Below are 15,942 nucleotides of genomic sequence, written 5' to 3' on the forward strand. Positions count from 1 at the left end.
AGTTAATAATATCCTGACGTGTTTTAGTTGTGTCTTGCTTTTTGTTTAGTTTAAGTATCCAGTCTTTATGTGTAGTAAGTTCTTTGTTAGCTCGTTTGATGCTTCTGTATTTGTCTAAGTTTTTCTCTATAATTTTGCTTCTATGGTTTTTGTAATCTCTTGCTATTTCTTTATTTGATAATTTAAACAATTTTTTAAGTTCCTCTTTAATTTCTTTTGTTTTATTTTTAGTTTTTAATAATTCTGTTCGCCTGTTTAGTAGTTTTATTGTTGATTCGCTTAGTATGTGAGTTTTATTGTCTCTGTTATTAGTTGTAGGTTTTTTAATAACGCTTGTTGAGATTATGTTTTCTAATTTGTCGTAGAAATATTGTATGTTTTTTGTATCATGATTGAGATTTATATTATTTTCTAAATTTTGTTTCAGTAGCTTTATGTAGAACATTTTTTCTTGGTCAGTTGAAGGTAACTTATGTTTCGATCTGAAAGTTTTCCTGCTCAATTTCGGTATTTTTAATGAAAGAGATGCTCGTACTAATCTATGGTCTGACGGATAGGACAGTTTATTCAGAACTTCTACATTATTTATAATTTTAGGTTCATTACACATTATAAAATCAATTTCGTTTCTCGTTCTATGGTCTGGCGACACCCAAGTCCATCTCCTATTGTGCCTCTTTTTAAAATATGTGTTCATTATAAACAGTTTTTGTTCGCAAGCATATTGAATTAATCTTTCACCTCTAGCATTCCGTCTCCCATATCCAAATTTACCCATTACAAAATTTTCATGACTAGATGGTTGTCCTATTTGGGCGTTGAAATCTCCCATAACGAATACGGTTTTGCCTTCAATTTCCTGGGCCGTCCTAAGATCGTTGTAGAATCTATCAAGTTCTTCCTCGCTCGCTTTTTCGGTAGGTGCGTATGCTTGAACAAGTGTAAGAAGTTGTTTGTTTAGATTAAGTTGTAATACCGCTACTCTTTCAGATATTCCACTATAATTTACTATGCAATTTTTATAATGCTTTTTGATTAAAAATCCTACGCCATATAGTCCCTTTGTTTCTCCTGTATAGCAGAGTATGTATTCCTGTAATTCTTCGATTTTGCAGCCCATTCTCCTTACTTCACTCAGTCCTATAATATCGAAGTCTACGCTTTTCAGTGCATGCAGCAGTTCAATTAATCGTTCTTGTGATGCTAAGGATCTTACGTTGTAGGTGCAGATTTTTAACAGATGGTTGCGCTTCATTTTTGAGGGGTGAGGGTGTTGGTCGTTGTCCCCACGGTGACCAACCGGCTTGGGGAAAGTATTTTTAAGTTCTTCTATTGTGGTTTGTGTTATATTGTTCCGGTGGCTGATAGGTATTTGCTATGCTTTGTGTTCTACTTTTCCAGTTAGAGATGTTGTAGAGTTGGATCGGCCTCTCATTAGTGTGAATGCGTTTTTCTTATTTTTTGTCGGTACGTTTTTCTCTGGCTGGATTGGGGTAGTTGGTGATATGGATAGATCCCTTTTCCGGTTGTTTGTCTGTGTAGAATAATCTTTAATAATAAGTTTATCGTAGTTAATAGTCGCATAATTCCCTTTATCTCGTTCTTCTTTGACCCTTTCGTGTAGTTCTCTTCTTTTTTGCAAGACCTCTTTAGGAAAATCTTCCGATACGTAAACATCACCAAGTTTCTTCTTATTCTTCATAATTGTATTTTTCAACCAACCATTAACACATGCCATGAGTATTGGTCTAGTTTTCCCTCCAACAGTATCTTTTTTTCCGATTCTATAAATCTTATTTACATCTTTAGGTTCAACCGTAATGTTCAGATGGGTAGTAAGTTTCTGGGTTACTTTTTCTAAAAGATCTGTTTGGGATGATTCTGTTTCCTTAAGACCATAAATAATAATGTTGTTTGATCTGCTGTTTTTCTCCAAATTCGCTATTTTTTCTTTTAAAATTTTATTTTCTAATCGTAATTCTTCAATTTCTCGTGTGAAAGGTGCTAGTTTTTCATCCATTTTATTTAAGACTTCTTTAGTTTGGTTTTGCATTTCGGTTTTAAGTTTGTCAAAAAGTGCTTCATTATTCATTTTAAAAAATTTAGTTTTAGTCTATGGTCAATATCGTGTCACCCGACTTTTATATTATCCCTTATCTTTTTCGAATGGCAACTCCCGATATTTTCCTTATGTTGGCAGTATGTATTTGACACTTGTCAAATATGTGACATCTGTCAATAACAGCTGTTGGTTATCGAAATGCTTTGAATTATGGAATTATTAATTAGTAAATTCAATTGTTGAAAACTTATCTTTTCTTAGTTCCCGATGATTTTTGTGCAGTTTCGATGTTTATTTATGAATAATTACACTTTTCACTGAATATGGATAACTTATACAGATGATTGAGGTTTAAATAGCGGAGCACAACAATTGTACGTATTACTTTGACAGTCACCAGAAGATTCAAATATTCAGATATTCGTTTTACTCTCCGTTAAACTAAACAATATTTATGAGATAAACAAAAATGGCCGATAATATTGCCTTATCAATTAGGCAATCTAATAAAAACATTTTAAATACTCTAATCTTTATTTAAAAGCTCCGAGCTAAGTTTTTATATTATCCTAAATACGAATTACTTGTTATTAAGTTATCTACTATTAAGCTATCATATTTTATTTCAATTAGGTGTTTATACAACTTGCCAATTTATCTGAGTAGGTATTTGTTTTAATTGCGTTTTGCATCTTATTCGTAATTGTGTGTACTGTTTAAAAAAAGAGTGTGTGTGCCGAGCACATGTGTCAGGAGTGAGACTTCTTTGGCAAGATTCAAAGATGCCAAAATCGTCGCCTTACTGCATGGCGTGACGGTATCGCCATGACGCGACCTTGAAATTTTACTCTAAACACACATAAGTTTCACTTCAATAAAACAGATGGACAATAACATTAATGGATTTTTTATTGACAACGGAAACCGAGCGAAAATAGCCATCACCATTAAGGGCAGTTTGTTTAACCTTTCATAAAACAGGTCGAAAAACTACTGGGACTCAGATAAACGCTCTAAAATCACATTATTTGTTTAGGGCAAAAAGCTTCGCTTTGACCTCCTTTAACTTTTACCTTTTAGTTCCGGTTCCGGTTTCAATCTGAAAAGCAAGGCTTGTTCAGGGTTAAACACCTAGCCTTCTCCCATGACTTTGTCCAAACAAAATATTTTTTAACATATCTAGGATCTTCCTAATTTATGCATTGCATCATAATATGACTATAATTGTTCACCTTTACATTTTAAATTACAGTAATTAACTTCACAGCTTCCATAATATAGTAAGTACAATTGGATAAGAAACGAACTGGGACAATTGACTGAGTTCGATCAGTTTCACGGTACGTAGCTCAATTAAGATGTAGTTTTTCAATGGCAAAATACTTAGAATCTTTGTATAAGACACTACGTATAAGAATATTAATGAATAAAAAGCCCTTGTTAAATGAATATTATACATTTATTTAGGACTCTACATGAAGTAAAATTAAAAGAGTAACGTAAATATTATGTAAAGTACAATAAATTTTGAACTCCGAATAAACGACGCTGATTCGTCCTCAGGGATTAAATTCAGTGAAATGTACTGAAAATATGTGTTATTTAAATTATGAATCATATTTTTCGCATATAATTATTTATCTTTTCCCCTGAGACGTTCATCCTTAACTTTTATTAATATTTATAGAAAACTAGCTTTCCGTCGGCGGCTCCGCCCGCGGTTTCAAGGAAAAACTCGCATAGTTCCCGTTCCAATTGAATTTCCGGGATAAAACCTATCCTATATTACTCGTGGATAATATAGCTTTCGAATGTTGAAATAACTTTTAAAATCGGTCCAGTAGTTTATGAGCCTATTCATTACAATCAAACAAACAAACAAAGTTTTCCTCTATAATATTAGTGTAGATATACTATACGCTTTGTATTGTATGTATACAACCATCAATAAATCGAGTTGCTTGGAAGAAATCGCTCACGAGCGATAAAGCCGCTCTTTGTACATCTCTATTATAAGCTATCATAACTATGTAGAGTTATTATAATAAAAAAATAATTTAACATTCTTGTAACCAACCCTGTTAACGACGTCCTTAGTCACTGTTAATAACATAAAATATATTAGAATATCGTCACATTACCAATTTTATCTTAATATTCTTATTCATTAATTATTTGTAGTAGTTTGTGTAGAACCGAAGTCGAAGTCGTTGAACCGAATTTGATAACCGAGTAAGCAAATACACAGTTAGTTTAAGTTTGTTATTGCAAACTGCAATATTATGTCACAGTACAGTTGAAGCTATGATATATATTACTACTATATACATTATAATATTATATATACTACCTATATACATACAATATAGCTATTTGTATACTTTTATATTTGTTTAGTATTTGTAACTTGATGTAATTTATAATGATTGAATTAGAAATAATTAAAATTGTATTTATCAAAATCGTTCAAGTGTGAATTATTATTTTTATATAATAACTAGATTTCCGCCCGCGGCTTCGCCCGCGTTTGCAAAGGAAAACCCGCATAGTTCCTGTTCCCGTGGGATTTCCGGGAAAAACTATCCTATTTGTTAATCCAAGTTACCCTCTATATGTGTGCTAAATTTCATTGTAATCGGTTCAGTAGTTTTTACGTGAAAGAGTAACAAACATCCATACATCCATACATCCATACAAACTTTCGCATTTATTATATTAGTAGGATTTAGACAAATCAAATATTCATTTGGATTGCAAAAATAATTATTTATCATTAATAAAACTAAATATGTATAATGTATATACTTTAATTTTGATCTTCCCATAAATATGAAAACAACCGAAATAATTCCAACGATGTAAATCTAAATCTCTTTAGATTCGGAAATACTCATTTTAGTACAAAAATACCTGCTTAGATCTTAAAAATGTAACACTTATTTTCAGCAGTCGTATAAAAATTGAATTATAATCAGTACACTTTATTCACGAAATACAAAATTGACGCGTAAAATTTTTCTACGTTTTATTTTTATAAAGCTTTATATTGCTCAACATTTCATAAATAAAAAACAAGGAAATACGAAAAATAAACCTTTAAAATTAAGAGGAAAATCCGCACCCAAAAGAACGCCGATTAACCGAAACGCCAATTATCCGAATTGGTCCTAAGTGTAATGGTTTTTTTTGCTAATATTTACCTCTATAATTGTATCTAGTATTGCAGAACTGTTTGTTGAACTGAAAAAAAGTGTTTTCTATGCGTGACTTTTCGTATTTCTTTATGTCTGACAGTCTGACTATCCGAATCAACCCCGGTCCCAATTAATTCCGATAATCGTGGTTCTACTGTACTTAAACAAAGAATGTATGTTGAAATTAACATTAAACAAAATTCGAGAGAATTATAAGTAGAAATTGCGTTGTTAATTAAATTCTTTGTAGTCACAGGTGACTTGTTAGAGTGGAAAAAAGATTTCACAGGTCGTTAGGTATTCAGAGCGTTCCAGTGCTTTGCAATAATGCGGGAATATACGGGCCTTTACTTGGTTAATAATTAATGGTCTCTGTAGGTGTTTAATACTCTGTGGTAATTGATAGAAAGGTACATTAAGTCGTAATAATATAGGATACCTACTGGATGTAATTACCTTTTGTACTTTGTTCTTTATCGTGCGACAAACGTTTATTAAAAAATAATATCATAATATTATCTACCTTGATACAGTGGTTGCCGCGTTAGCGTAGCACCGAGGGGTCCTGGGTTCGAGTCCCGGTGGAGACGAAGAAAAAAAAAATGTCTCGGTCTGGCAGGACACAGAAGGCTCATCTACTTGTCCCGAAAGAAAATCGATCAGTGAAACAGATGTATAATGCATCTGCCCCTTACCCCACAAGGGTACCTACATGCGACTCCACTACTACTACGTAGTAAACAGCTTATTTTTGTCTCCGTCGTACCTATATAATCTATTTAACTCTGTGTGTAGATAGTAGAAAAGGTTTAAATGAATTCTTTAATACAGCGGTGTTTGATTTAAGTGAAGCATTATAAAAATTATCTTCAAAACATTATTGGCTTTTCAACTCAAGTTAAGAAAGATCAACATAATAAATTGCATCTATAAATTATTATTGCAAATAATCTAATAGGAATGTACTATGTACATTAATAAAAAAAAAAACACACACAATTTTTTCCTTTGTATGAACAATAGATATAATAAAAAATAAAAAAATACGAGACGCATCCGTGTGTTTACAAAATGTTCATAGTTAAACTGATATTGCAAGTCGGAGATAACTCGGATGCAGGTTTATGAATTTAATACAATATTATTGCATTATGTTTAGTGATTCCATAATATTCAAGAGTATTTATAGGAGTTTTAAACGCATTCATATTTTTTTATAGTGTATTGAAATATGTATTGAAAGATGCACTTGTTAAATTAAAATTCTGTAGACAATATATAAATGTCAAAAAAACAGCTTTCCCATGTAGAAATAATTCTAGATCCAGATTAAATATAAACCTGCATGAAACAATAAAAACTTATTATTTGCTTCCTATTTTTAGTATCTTGCATTTTCCTGACCACAGTTTTATAATTACACCTCATATTTTAAACTGCAAACTTGATTTCTCTACGGACTTTACAAAACAAGAAGAAAAACATATTTGCTCTGTACCCGAGATGTTAATCGAATAAACATTTGCTGAAAACTTATTATGGTGAAAAAATAGCGACGGAAAGATTTCTAACTGACTTCAAAAGAGATTTCGCGACTCGCTTATTTTAACATCGGTATTTTAATTTTAATTTCCGTAGGTTCTTATGAATCTTATGAAAAAAATATATGATTATTTTAATTTCCTAAGGATAGATTAAATCGGTAAAAGTTCAAAAATTAATGCGGATAATATATGTTTCATAAATTGTTTAATCATGTCAAAATCCATAAAATGATTACATTAAAAAATCTTCTTCGTAAAATATGATACTTGAAATTTTTTTAGTCTTTATATTTTATAGATGGAATGTGTAAATGTAGGAGATTAAAATTTTCTAAGTAGCCACCAAATTCAAATTATTGTAAACATGCTAACTTGCTACGAAAGACAATTAACTCACACTCGACACGAGAACGTTGATATAAAATAATTAGATTAAAACAATCTGTTTGAAAAGGTGTTTTGTTTTTATGATATCTCGTAAGGTTGCTTTCTTGTTATAGTGTGGACATAATAATAGGTAGTAACAGTGTTTCTACACCCTCCAATAAGCTTTTATTACAAGAACTACGTTGTAAAATGTAATAGGTTACATTATACATTATAATCGAATAGTTATTACTTTGGTTATTGTTATCGTATACAATAGTTTGTCATAATTATTTTCAAACTAGCAAAATATAGTATTTGCTTCACTCCTTAATTTTGATTGAATTCCATTCTGAAAGTATCAAACATTACTTGATTGTTTATTTTTTAAAGAGCCTGGTTTATTATTAATGCAAAAACAGCATATGGATACATAGATAATTAATTTGAGACAGAGATAGATTTGCAGGAAACTGCGTGGTTCAGTATATAAAATCAGAAGTCATACCTAAGGACTCCCAAATCATAATATATTAAGAAAGTTACACAATACATACCACAACAAATGTTACATTAGATTGTTTATATAATTGACAAGAAGAAAGCATGTATAATATACGTTGAGATCAAAAGCATTCCAATTTCCCAAAGTTTTACAATTTGTCTCTCTCTTATTCTTCGATTTGACGCAAAATCTCATAGGATTTGATGTTTATTTGTATTGTTTGTTACATTTCCGAATTTATTTACATAAGTTACTGTAACTTGGTGGAAACTTCAAGGTCTTAATTTATACCGATGTTTTCATAAGAAGATCTATATTGGTTAGATATTAGAGCCGGTTCTTTCATACATACATACATTTAATTTAAAATTACTTTTTATTTACTGTACTTAGCAATAATATAATAATTTGTAAAATAAAAGAAAAAAATATTTATAATAGAAACTGATTCTGTGAATGAGATTTTTATTGGAAATATTAATCAAAATATTGGATAAATTGTAGATTCACGATAAAAAATATGTTTCATAGTTTCACATACAAATTTAGATTTTATTTTATTTTGAGATTACAATATGCATTTAATGACCTTCCGCGACGAACTAACAATTCTTCATAAAAGTGTTTATGTAAGTAACTGTAGTGTTATATCATACAGCTAAAGAATAAAAAATGAGACCAACTTTTTCAAATAAAAATGCATTAGATGCAATTCATTTGACAATTATTGTAACTGATGTTACAGGCGTTTCCTTTCACAGTAACCATTCCTTTTTATAGTGCAGTTTCCACGATAGTTTTATGCACTTTAATGTTTTTTAATGTTTATAGAGTACATTTATACCAATTTAATTTTAAAGCGGCCTTTTTATTTTGCTGCTGAGATCAATTTGTAATTTATCTATTGTAATGTGTACACGCTTAATGATCATTTACTTATACACTTACTTATAAATAATAATATAACCTATATAAAATAGTCTATAATGTTTTCTGTAATTTATACAACATATTTTGAACAGGGTGCGCAATGCGCATACAGGCATGAACTTTTTCACGCAAAAGCGAATTTTAATATAAGTAGGTCATAGTGAATCCGTGTCAAAAAAAACCTTTCAGACAAATATCTATTAAGTTTTTAAATCAATGCAAAGCAAGAATAAATAACTTGTATTAAACAATCTTCAAATATCAATCCATACTAATATTATAAATGCGAAAGTAACTCTGTCTGTCTGTCTGTTACTCAATCACGCCTGAACTACTGAACTAATTTGCTTGAAATTTGGTATGGAGATATTTTGATACCCGAGAAAGGACATAGGCTACCTTTTATTGCGAAATATTATGTACCACGGGCGAAGCCGGGCGGACAGTATGACATTAACCATTGAAACATCTCAGTTATCAAAAACAATTTAATTCTAACAAGCCAAGTCGACTGTAAAGAAAAGGAAATTAAAACGGCTGGTGTATATTTATTCTTGATAAAGGAATTATTGTTTTGTGATATTGAAGCCAAAATGAAACTGCAATGGCTTATTAATAACTAGCTTTCCGCCCGCGGCTTCGCCTGCGTTTTCAAAGAAAAACCCGCATCCACAGTTCCCGTGGGATTTCCGGGATAAAACCTATCGTATATGTTAATCCAAGTTGCTCTCTATATGTGTGCTAAATTTCATTGTAATCGGTTTAGTAGTATTTGCGTGAAAGAGTAACAAACATACACACACACCATCCTTACAAACTTTCACATTTATAATATTAGTAGGATAAGATAGAGCAAAATATTAACAAAATAGTGTATTGCTAATATGTATAAGATAACAGTTGTAGGTTAATTTGCTTTGACTTCATTGAAGTAATAAACTTTAGCAATTTTAGATCTCATCTTATATTCATCGTAACTGCACTACGCTTCCTTCATTTTTAATTATTATACGTAAATATTTAGTTAGTTAGATCAGTAATTGCCTAATCCTAAATAATTATACTCTTAGTCTGAATATCTTTGGAACCCGACTTATAGAAAAAGACGAGACAGTCTAGCAAAGCACAAAAGACTATTCTTGAAAAGAAAATCGATCATATTATTATCCCGACACTATATAAGGGACTTCACACGTACAGAAAACTAAATTATACAATTAGTAAGCTAGTTTTATTATCTCTTAGAATTTGAAACGTCTCAGAAATTCTTTTCAAATGTTAATAATTAAAGTGATCTTAATCCAGTTATGTTAAGAGCTTGCCACTTAGGCATTTTATTTATTCGTATTTTTGCTTTCATTTTCTACGAGATATTTTAATGATGAGGAACGAATTGGAAAAGGGAATTTCAATTAATTAATTTCATAAATATTATATATGTAGATTACATAATATAGTTAGACTAGCTTTCCGCCCGCGGCCTCGCCATCCTTTGTCTGAAACCTAACAAATTATATACCAAAACCTTTCTCTTGAATCACTCTATCTATTGAAAAACCGCATCAAAATCTGTTGCGTAGTTTGAAAGATTTAAGCATACATAGGGGCAGAGAAAGCAACTTTGTTTTATGCTATGTGGTAATGATATAGGAAATAAGGTACTTAAATACGCGTAAATTAAGCGTCTCATTTGAAAACACAGTCAAACTTTTCTTCTAGTCTTAAATAATAATACTAAGAAGAAAGTTTCTCAGAAGCAGATTGAGTGAATCTTTAATTAATTCTAAATTTAAAGAAGCAATAAATGACTTTATAATTACAACGAAATCAAATTCCTCTAAAAACCTCTCATACGAAAATAAATAAAAAGGTGTTTTATAAATGTTATTTGACCTTCTTAAATACTTGGACCGTTGGACGTTCGTTTGTGTGGAATGCGTGGAACGAAGCGAACATTTCGTTTTTCTTTATTAAACATTCTGATATCATCTTGTAAAAGTCCTGGAAATCTATAGATGCCGGTATAATAAAGCTAATGAATTTGTACGTATCTTAGAGTTTTCTCTCCAAGTAGAACGATGATACATTAGTATTATGGGCCCTTTTCACAATGGGCAACGTTGGCCCAACAATGGTTTGCCGACAATACCGCGATTATGAATATATCTACAATGACGGCGAATCATAGACATTTAGGCCCTCTACACTATAGTCAAAGAATACATAATAGTAGCTAAACGCTACAGAACGGACGCTTTCCGCCTCCCGCCAAAATTAAACACTTACCTCACCCGCACGATCACGCTATAGATGGCCCGCATTTTTCTGCAAGGACTATACGCAACGAAGATTGACAACATTACTCAAATTGACTTAAAGTAATTTTATTATTTTGGATTTGTGATTATCGTTTTTTGTAGAAAATGGTTAGATATTGTGCTGTTTGCGGATGTATTTCATCAGAAAAACGCGAATTTCTTTACGCTAGTCACAAATGTGCCAACCATAAAGCGTTAACACACACATTTGCAGTCTCTACAGTGTGATTGTCAAAACGATAATTTTGTATGGAGTGTCCGCGGTGTGCTATAGTGATTGCCTCTACCCGCCCAACGTTGCCCATTGTGAAGAGGGCCCGATACAATACTTTGTTGGTAATCAAATTTAAAATTTTCACTATACTATGAAAATAAATATCGCAAATATGATTGTTCAATGTACATTGACGCTTTTTATACAGTACCCACTCTTTATCGATTTTCATCACTGGTCCAAGATATACGTACCTACATATTGTTTATAGATTGAACATTTTGAAGCGAATTTCTCTTTTGTCTTGTTAAAAATTCGGCTCCTTTTGTCCGAAAAAATCTCTGAACATTTCCGATTTTACTTTTTTTCAATCACTGTGTTCCTTTTATTATTTGCACGTGCTTTCTGAAACAGAATAAATAAATTTAATTGTAAGAGTCCTAAGAGTACTGTGTTGTAAGAGTCCTAGTACATTTTTCTTATAATTAGATAACATTTGAATTAGTTAGATAAGAAGAGAAGAGAATATTTTCAGGTTTTTTAACCGACTTCAAAAAAAAGGAGGAGGTTATCAATTCGGCCGGTATGTTTTTTTTTTATGTATGTACACCGATTTCTCCGAGGTTTCTGAACCGATTTACGTGATTCTTTTTTTGTTCGATGCGGGATGGTGTCGAATTGGTCCCATAAAAATTTTATTCGGATAGGCGCAGTAGTTTTTATTTTATGAGCATTTTTGTCTGTAGGTATTTGTAAATTTTGCAAGTGCAACTTTGAAGTCGGTTGTTTTTAACGCAGTTATCACTTGTTACATAATAACCATCGAATAGGTTAAAGTTTTAAGGAGTATGAAAAATAGATGTTGCCCGATTATATGATCTACCCAATAGGCACGCATTCTAACTAACATTGATCTAACTAACATTGTGACACGAGAACTTTATATATATATATATATATATATATATATATATATATATATATATATATATATATATATATATATATATATATATATATATATATATAGAAAAAAGAAGATGAATATGAAACTTGTAAAATGATATTTATTAACACAGCTATATATTGATTATTTTCCCAACGTGAATGGACTTGTGCATCGAACCCTAGCTTATTCGGTTGAAAATCCAGCCAAGCCAGCAATGTGCTCAACCGCAAATGTAAACATAGTTCGATCACCTCGTGTTACATGCTTCATGTGTATGTGTATAATTATAATATCGAATTTATTGTCCTTATTAAATAATAGAGTACAGTTTCAAAGGAACGTGTATTCTTTAAACGAGATCAATGCTTAAAGGATAATAATTTCGTGTAAATTTACGCTCAAAGAACAGACAATTGAGTGAAATAATAGCTCACAGTAGTAGTCGCTTAAAAATATTAATTTAGATATCCTTCACGATTCAAGTAAATAATATCCTGTCCTGTCCTCTATGTTGTGGTCACCGATTGAAGCTCAGAGCATTTTTTTTTATTGTCGATAGGGAAGCGCATGACCACAATCTCGCCTGATGTTTAGCTGAGATGTGGTCTAAGATGGAACGTGCTTCCCTAGAAGATATCTGTTCACTCTACGCTTGAAGACCCCCGTATTGTACTCGACTGGAAACACAGATTCAGGAAGCATGTTCCAGTCCCTCGCGGTTCAGATAAAAAACGTGGAATCGAACCGCATCGTGGCATTTCTTCATTGCCATGACATTTTGCGTAGAGGCTGTTTTACCACCATACCAAATCATACTTTTTTAATTAGTTCAGAACAAATAATATAAATGCATAATATATCTACGGATAATACATATATACCCATATTTTTACGTTAACAATAAAAGCACGAAATTAAAGATTACTAAATAGTAAAATATATCTAAATAGGAATTCATTTATTAAATAATCCAACCGTAAGATTTTGTGCCCCATGATTTAGCAAATTATTACAAACTTATATAATTAGGATGTGGGTTGAAAACATCGTGATAAGCAAAAGTTGCCTTACATAGACTTTCACGGGCCGCTAGGTACTGACCCTAAAACATCTTTTATATTTAGATGTATTGAATGAATTTTCATTTATTAAAATGTATCCATTTAGAACTTGAAATATGATGTTGATGAATAAATAAATAAGATGCTAATTCTCAAGGGATGAACATAGATCTTTAGTCTGATTAAAAGATACGAAACATCGGTTGAAAGTTACTATACAGGATGTAATCGTTAAGTGTGCACAGGCGATTGTATGGGAGGGTTTAAAGATATTTTTTTTGATATTTCTCGTTTTATTTTTAAAAATTTATTACGGCCCTTTTACTCATTATGTTAAATAGTTTTTTGTTATCTGTAATAGTTACGGTATAATCACTTGTGCACACTTAACGATTACACCCTGTATAATGCTTATATAATGCTCTACTGTCTCGAAATAGGTTTTTACGTGTATTTTTTAATGTTGGAATAAAATAAATATTTCAGGACAATTTTTCACACACGGCACGATCACCACACCAATAAAGTTGCAACTGGTTGTATTATAAGGCATTTTTCACATCCTAGTTATTAGATTTGTTAAAATTAGAATATTAATATTGCTTGAAGTACAAGGAATTGGATGGTTCATAAGAATAGAAAACGTAAACATGTACTACGGGCGAAGCCGGGGCGGACCGCTAGTAAACAATATAAACAGCGAAGTATTCAAAATAATTGAGTTTATAGCAAATAAGTTAAACGCAAACTACCATAACCTACTATTTCAATATCACATTTTAAAGCAATTATGTGACTAAAATCAACCATTTCTCAAACACACTTTTGTAATAAATTATCATCATCATCATCATCATCATCAGCCCATATACGTTCCCACTGCTGGGACACGGGCCTCCTATGAGGGTACAGGCCATAATCCACCACGCTGGCCAAGTGCGGGTTGGCGGATGACACATGTCGTCGAACTTTTTAATTCTTCGACATGTCGGTTTCCTCGTGAGGAATTTATTATTTTACATCGTGATGTAAAATAATAAATTATAATCCGTAGATAATATTATTATGATAAATTAATTCCTGCATAGAAATTGCAATCTGTCAAACTAAATTAATTCCTAGTTATTATTAAGCCAAAAGTGAAAAATTTATTATTTCCATTTTATCAATAAAACGATATTGAAGCCTCACTGTTACAGAGTATTTGAAAAGTTTATTAATTTAAATTGGAATAACAATCCGATGAAATTGCTTTGAAATGGATATAAGAATGGAACTATGGATTTGCGATGATTCATTATTTTTATCTCTGTAGTATTGTTTATCAAATAACGCTTTAAGCTTTTTATATAGTTTCAACAGTCAATATTTGTAATTGATTTTAAATGTTGATTTGTAATATTATGACGAACAATAACAAATAAGAACTGAAAAAAACAATAAAAACAGTCCTCGCCATAATGCTGATTTCTGTAGGTTATTTGTTTTGTGAGGTATAGATTAGTTAATAGATTAAATAGTTATGTAAGCAGAGATAACTATATTATTATGGTGTGTATAGCATTTTTTTAAATGGTCGTGACCACAGACTAATAATAATATACTACGTATACAAGTCGTGACTCCGTGTTGGTCCAAAGTCGTAGCAAGCGGCTACAGTACGAACGAACTGAATCTCACGAAAATCACATACCTAAAGACTGTAGAAAAAATGAACTATGTATGAGGTATATTTTGTAATAGTGCATTTTTAATGAATTTAACCTTAAAATTTAAAACTTTGGAAATTATTTTTAATATAAACCTTGTTTTGTTAAAAGAATACGTGTGGCACTCGAGGACTGCCGCGGCCGCGGTAAACCTATTGCATAGCATCGCATCGCTGTGCCGGTTGGAGTGGGGGGGGGGGGGTTAGGTTTTTTCGTTACGGAATTTTTACATTCGGTCGCCGCGCTCAAAGTCTGAGATAAAAGCTATGCAATATCTTAAAAATGAATATTGAACATACATAGTTTATAACAAAATGTGCGCAAATAAAGTCGCTAGGAAAGCTAGTATTCTACAATAAACAGTTTGTCGACCATTCATTTACTGGTGTTACTCAATTCAAGTTAAAACTATTTCTTCATGGTATGTAGGGACATCAAACATTTGAAAACTATCTAGAACTTTTGATTTAACTTCTACACGTGTAAAAGTAGTTCTATGGAAGCAATCAAATAATTTTACACCGAAGTCAATTGGTTGATTCATTTGTCCATTGAATAACTAACGTAGATGTCTTATACGTAGATGATAAAGTAAAGACTCGTGTCTTCCTGTGAACTATTGGATAGACGTATTTTACATAGGTACCATATTTCACTGATAGAAATAGCATTTTTTATAAGTTTCCACTGGGAATAGAACCCAGGATGACCATTTTAACGACAAATAATAATTAACTTATAAACTTTCGATAATATTTTTTATTACCGGACATTTTTACATACTAAGATTTTTAAATTATAATCTTAATTATAATATATAAGCCTATATAAATAATATAAATATAGCCTATATATAAGCATAAGTATAAGCATCTAAATAATATATATAATAATATAACTAATCAATATATTGAGACAAAACACATGACTTACCTTAAAATTTTCAAATCCACATGAAAATTACACTCAAAATACTAATAAAACACATATCGTAGCAAAATATGCTCTTCGTAGAGCATGGCGGCAATCTGCGGCAGTAGACTCTGGGGCGCCGTTCATATCGGCCACTAGTTGAGCGCGCCAACCAAGT

General features: G+C 31.4%; 1 protein-coding gene across 1 annotated transcript; it reads right to left on the reverse strand.

Moving 5' to 3' along the window:
- Nucleotides 1–1,375: 1,375 nt before the first annotated feature.
- Nucleotides 1,376–2,092, reverse strand: LOC123702639. Its single transcript, XM_045650401.1, has one exon. The coding sequence runs from the start codon at nt 2,090–2,092 to the stop codon at nt 1,376–1,378; it is 717 nt and encodes a 238-aa protein (XP_045506357.1).
- Between the last annotated feature and the right edge of the window lie 13,850 nt (nt 2,093–15,942).

Source organism: Colias croceus, chromosome 24 (genome assembly GCF_905220415.1).
Source record: "Colias croceus chromosome 24, ilColCroc2.1".
Classification (NCBI taxonomy): domain Eukaryota; kingdom Metazoa; phylum Arthropoda; class Insecta; order Lepidoptera; family Pieridae; genus Colias; species Colias croceus.

What these genes read in the sequence shown, in the direction of transcription:
- LOC123702639 (XM_045650401.1), bottom strand. Translation starts at nt 2,092, where the DNA reads ATGAATAATGAAGCACTTTTTGACAAACTTAAAACCGAAATGCAAAAC.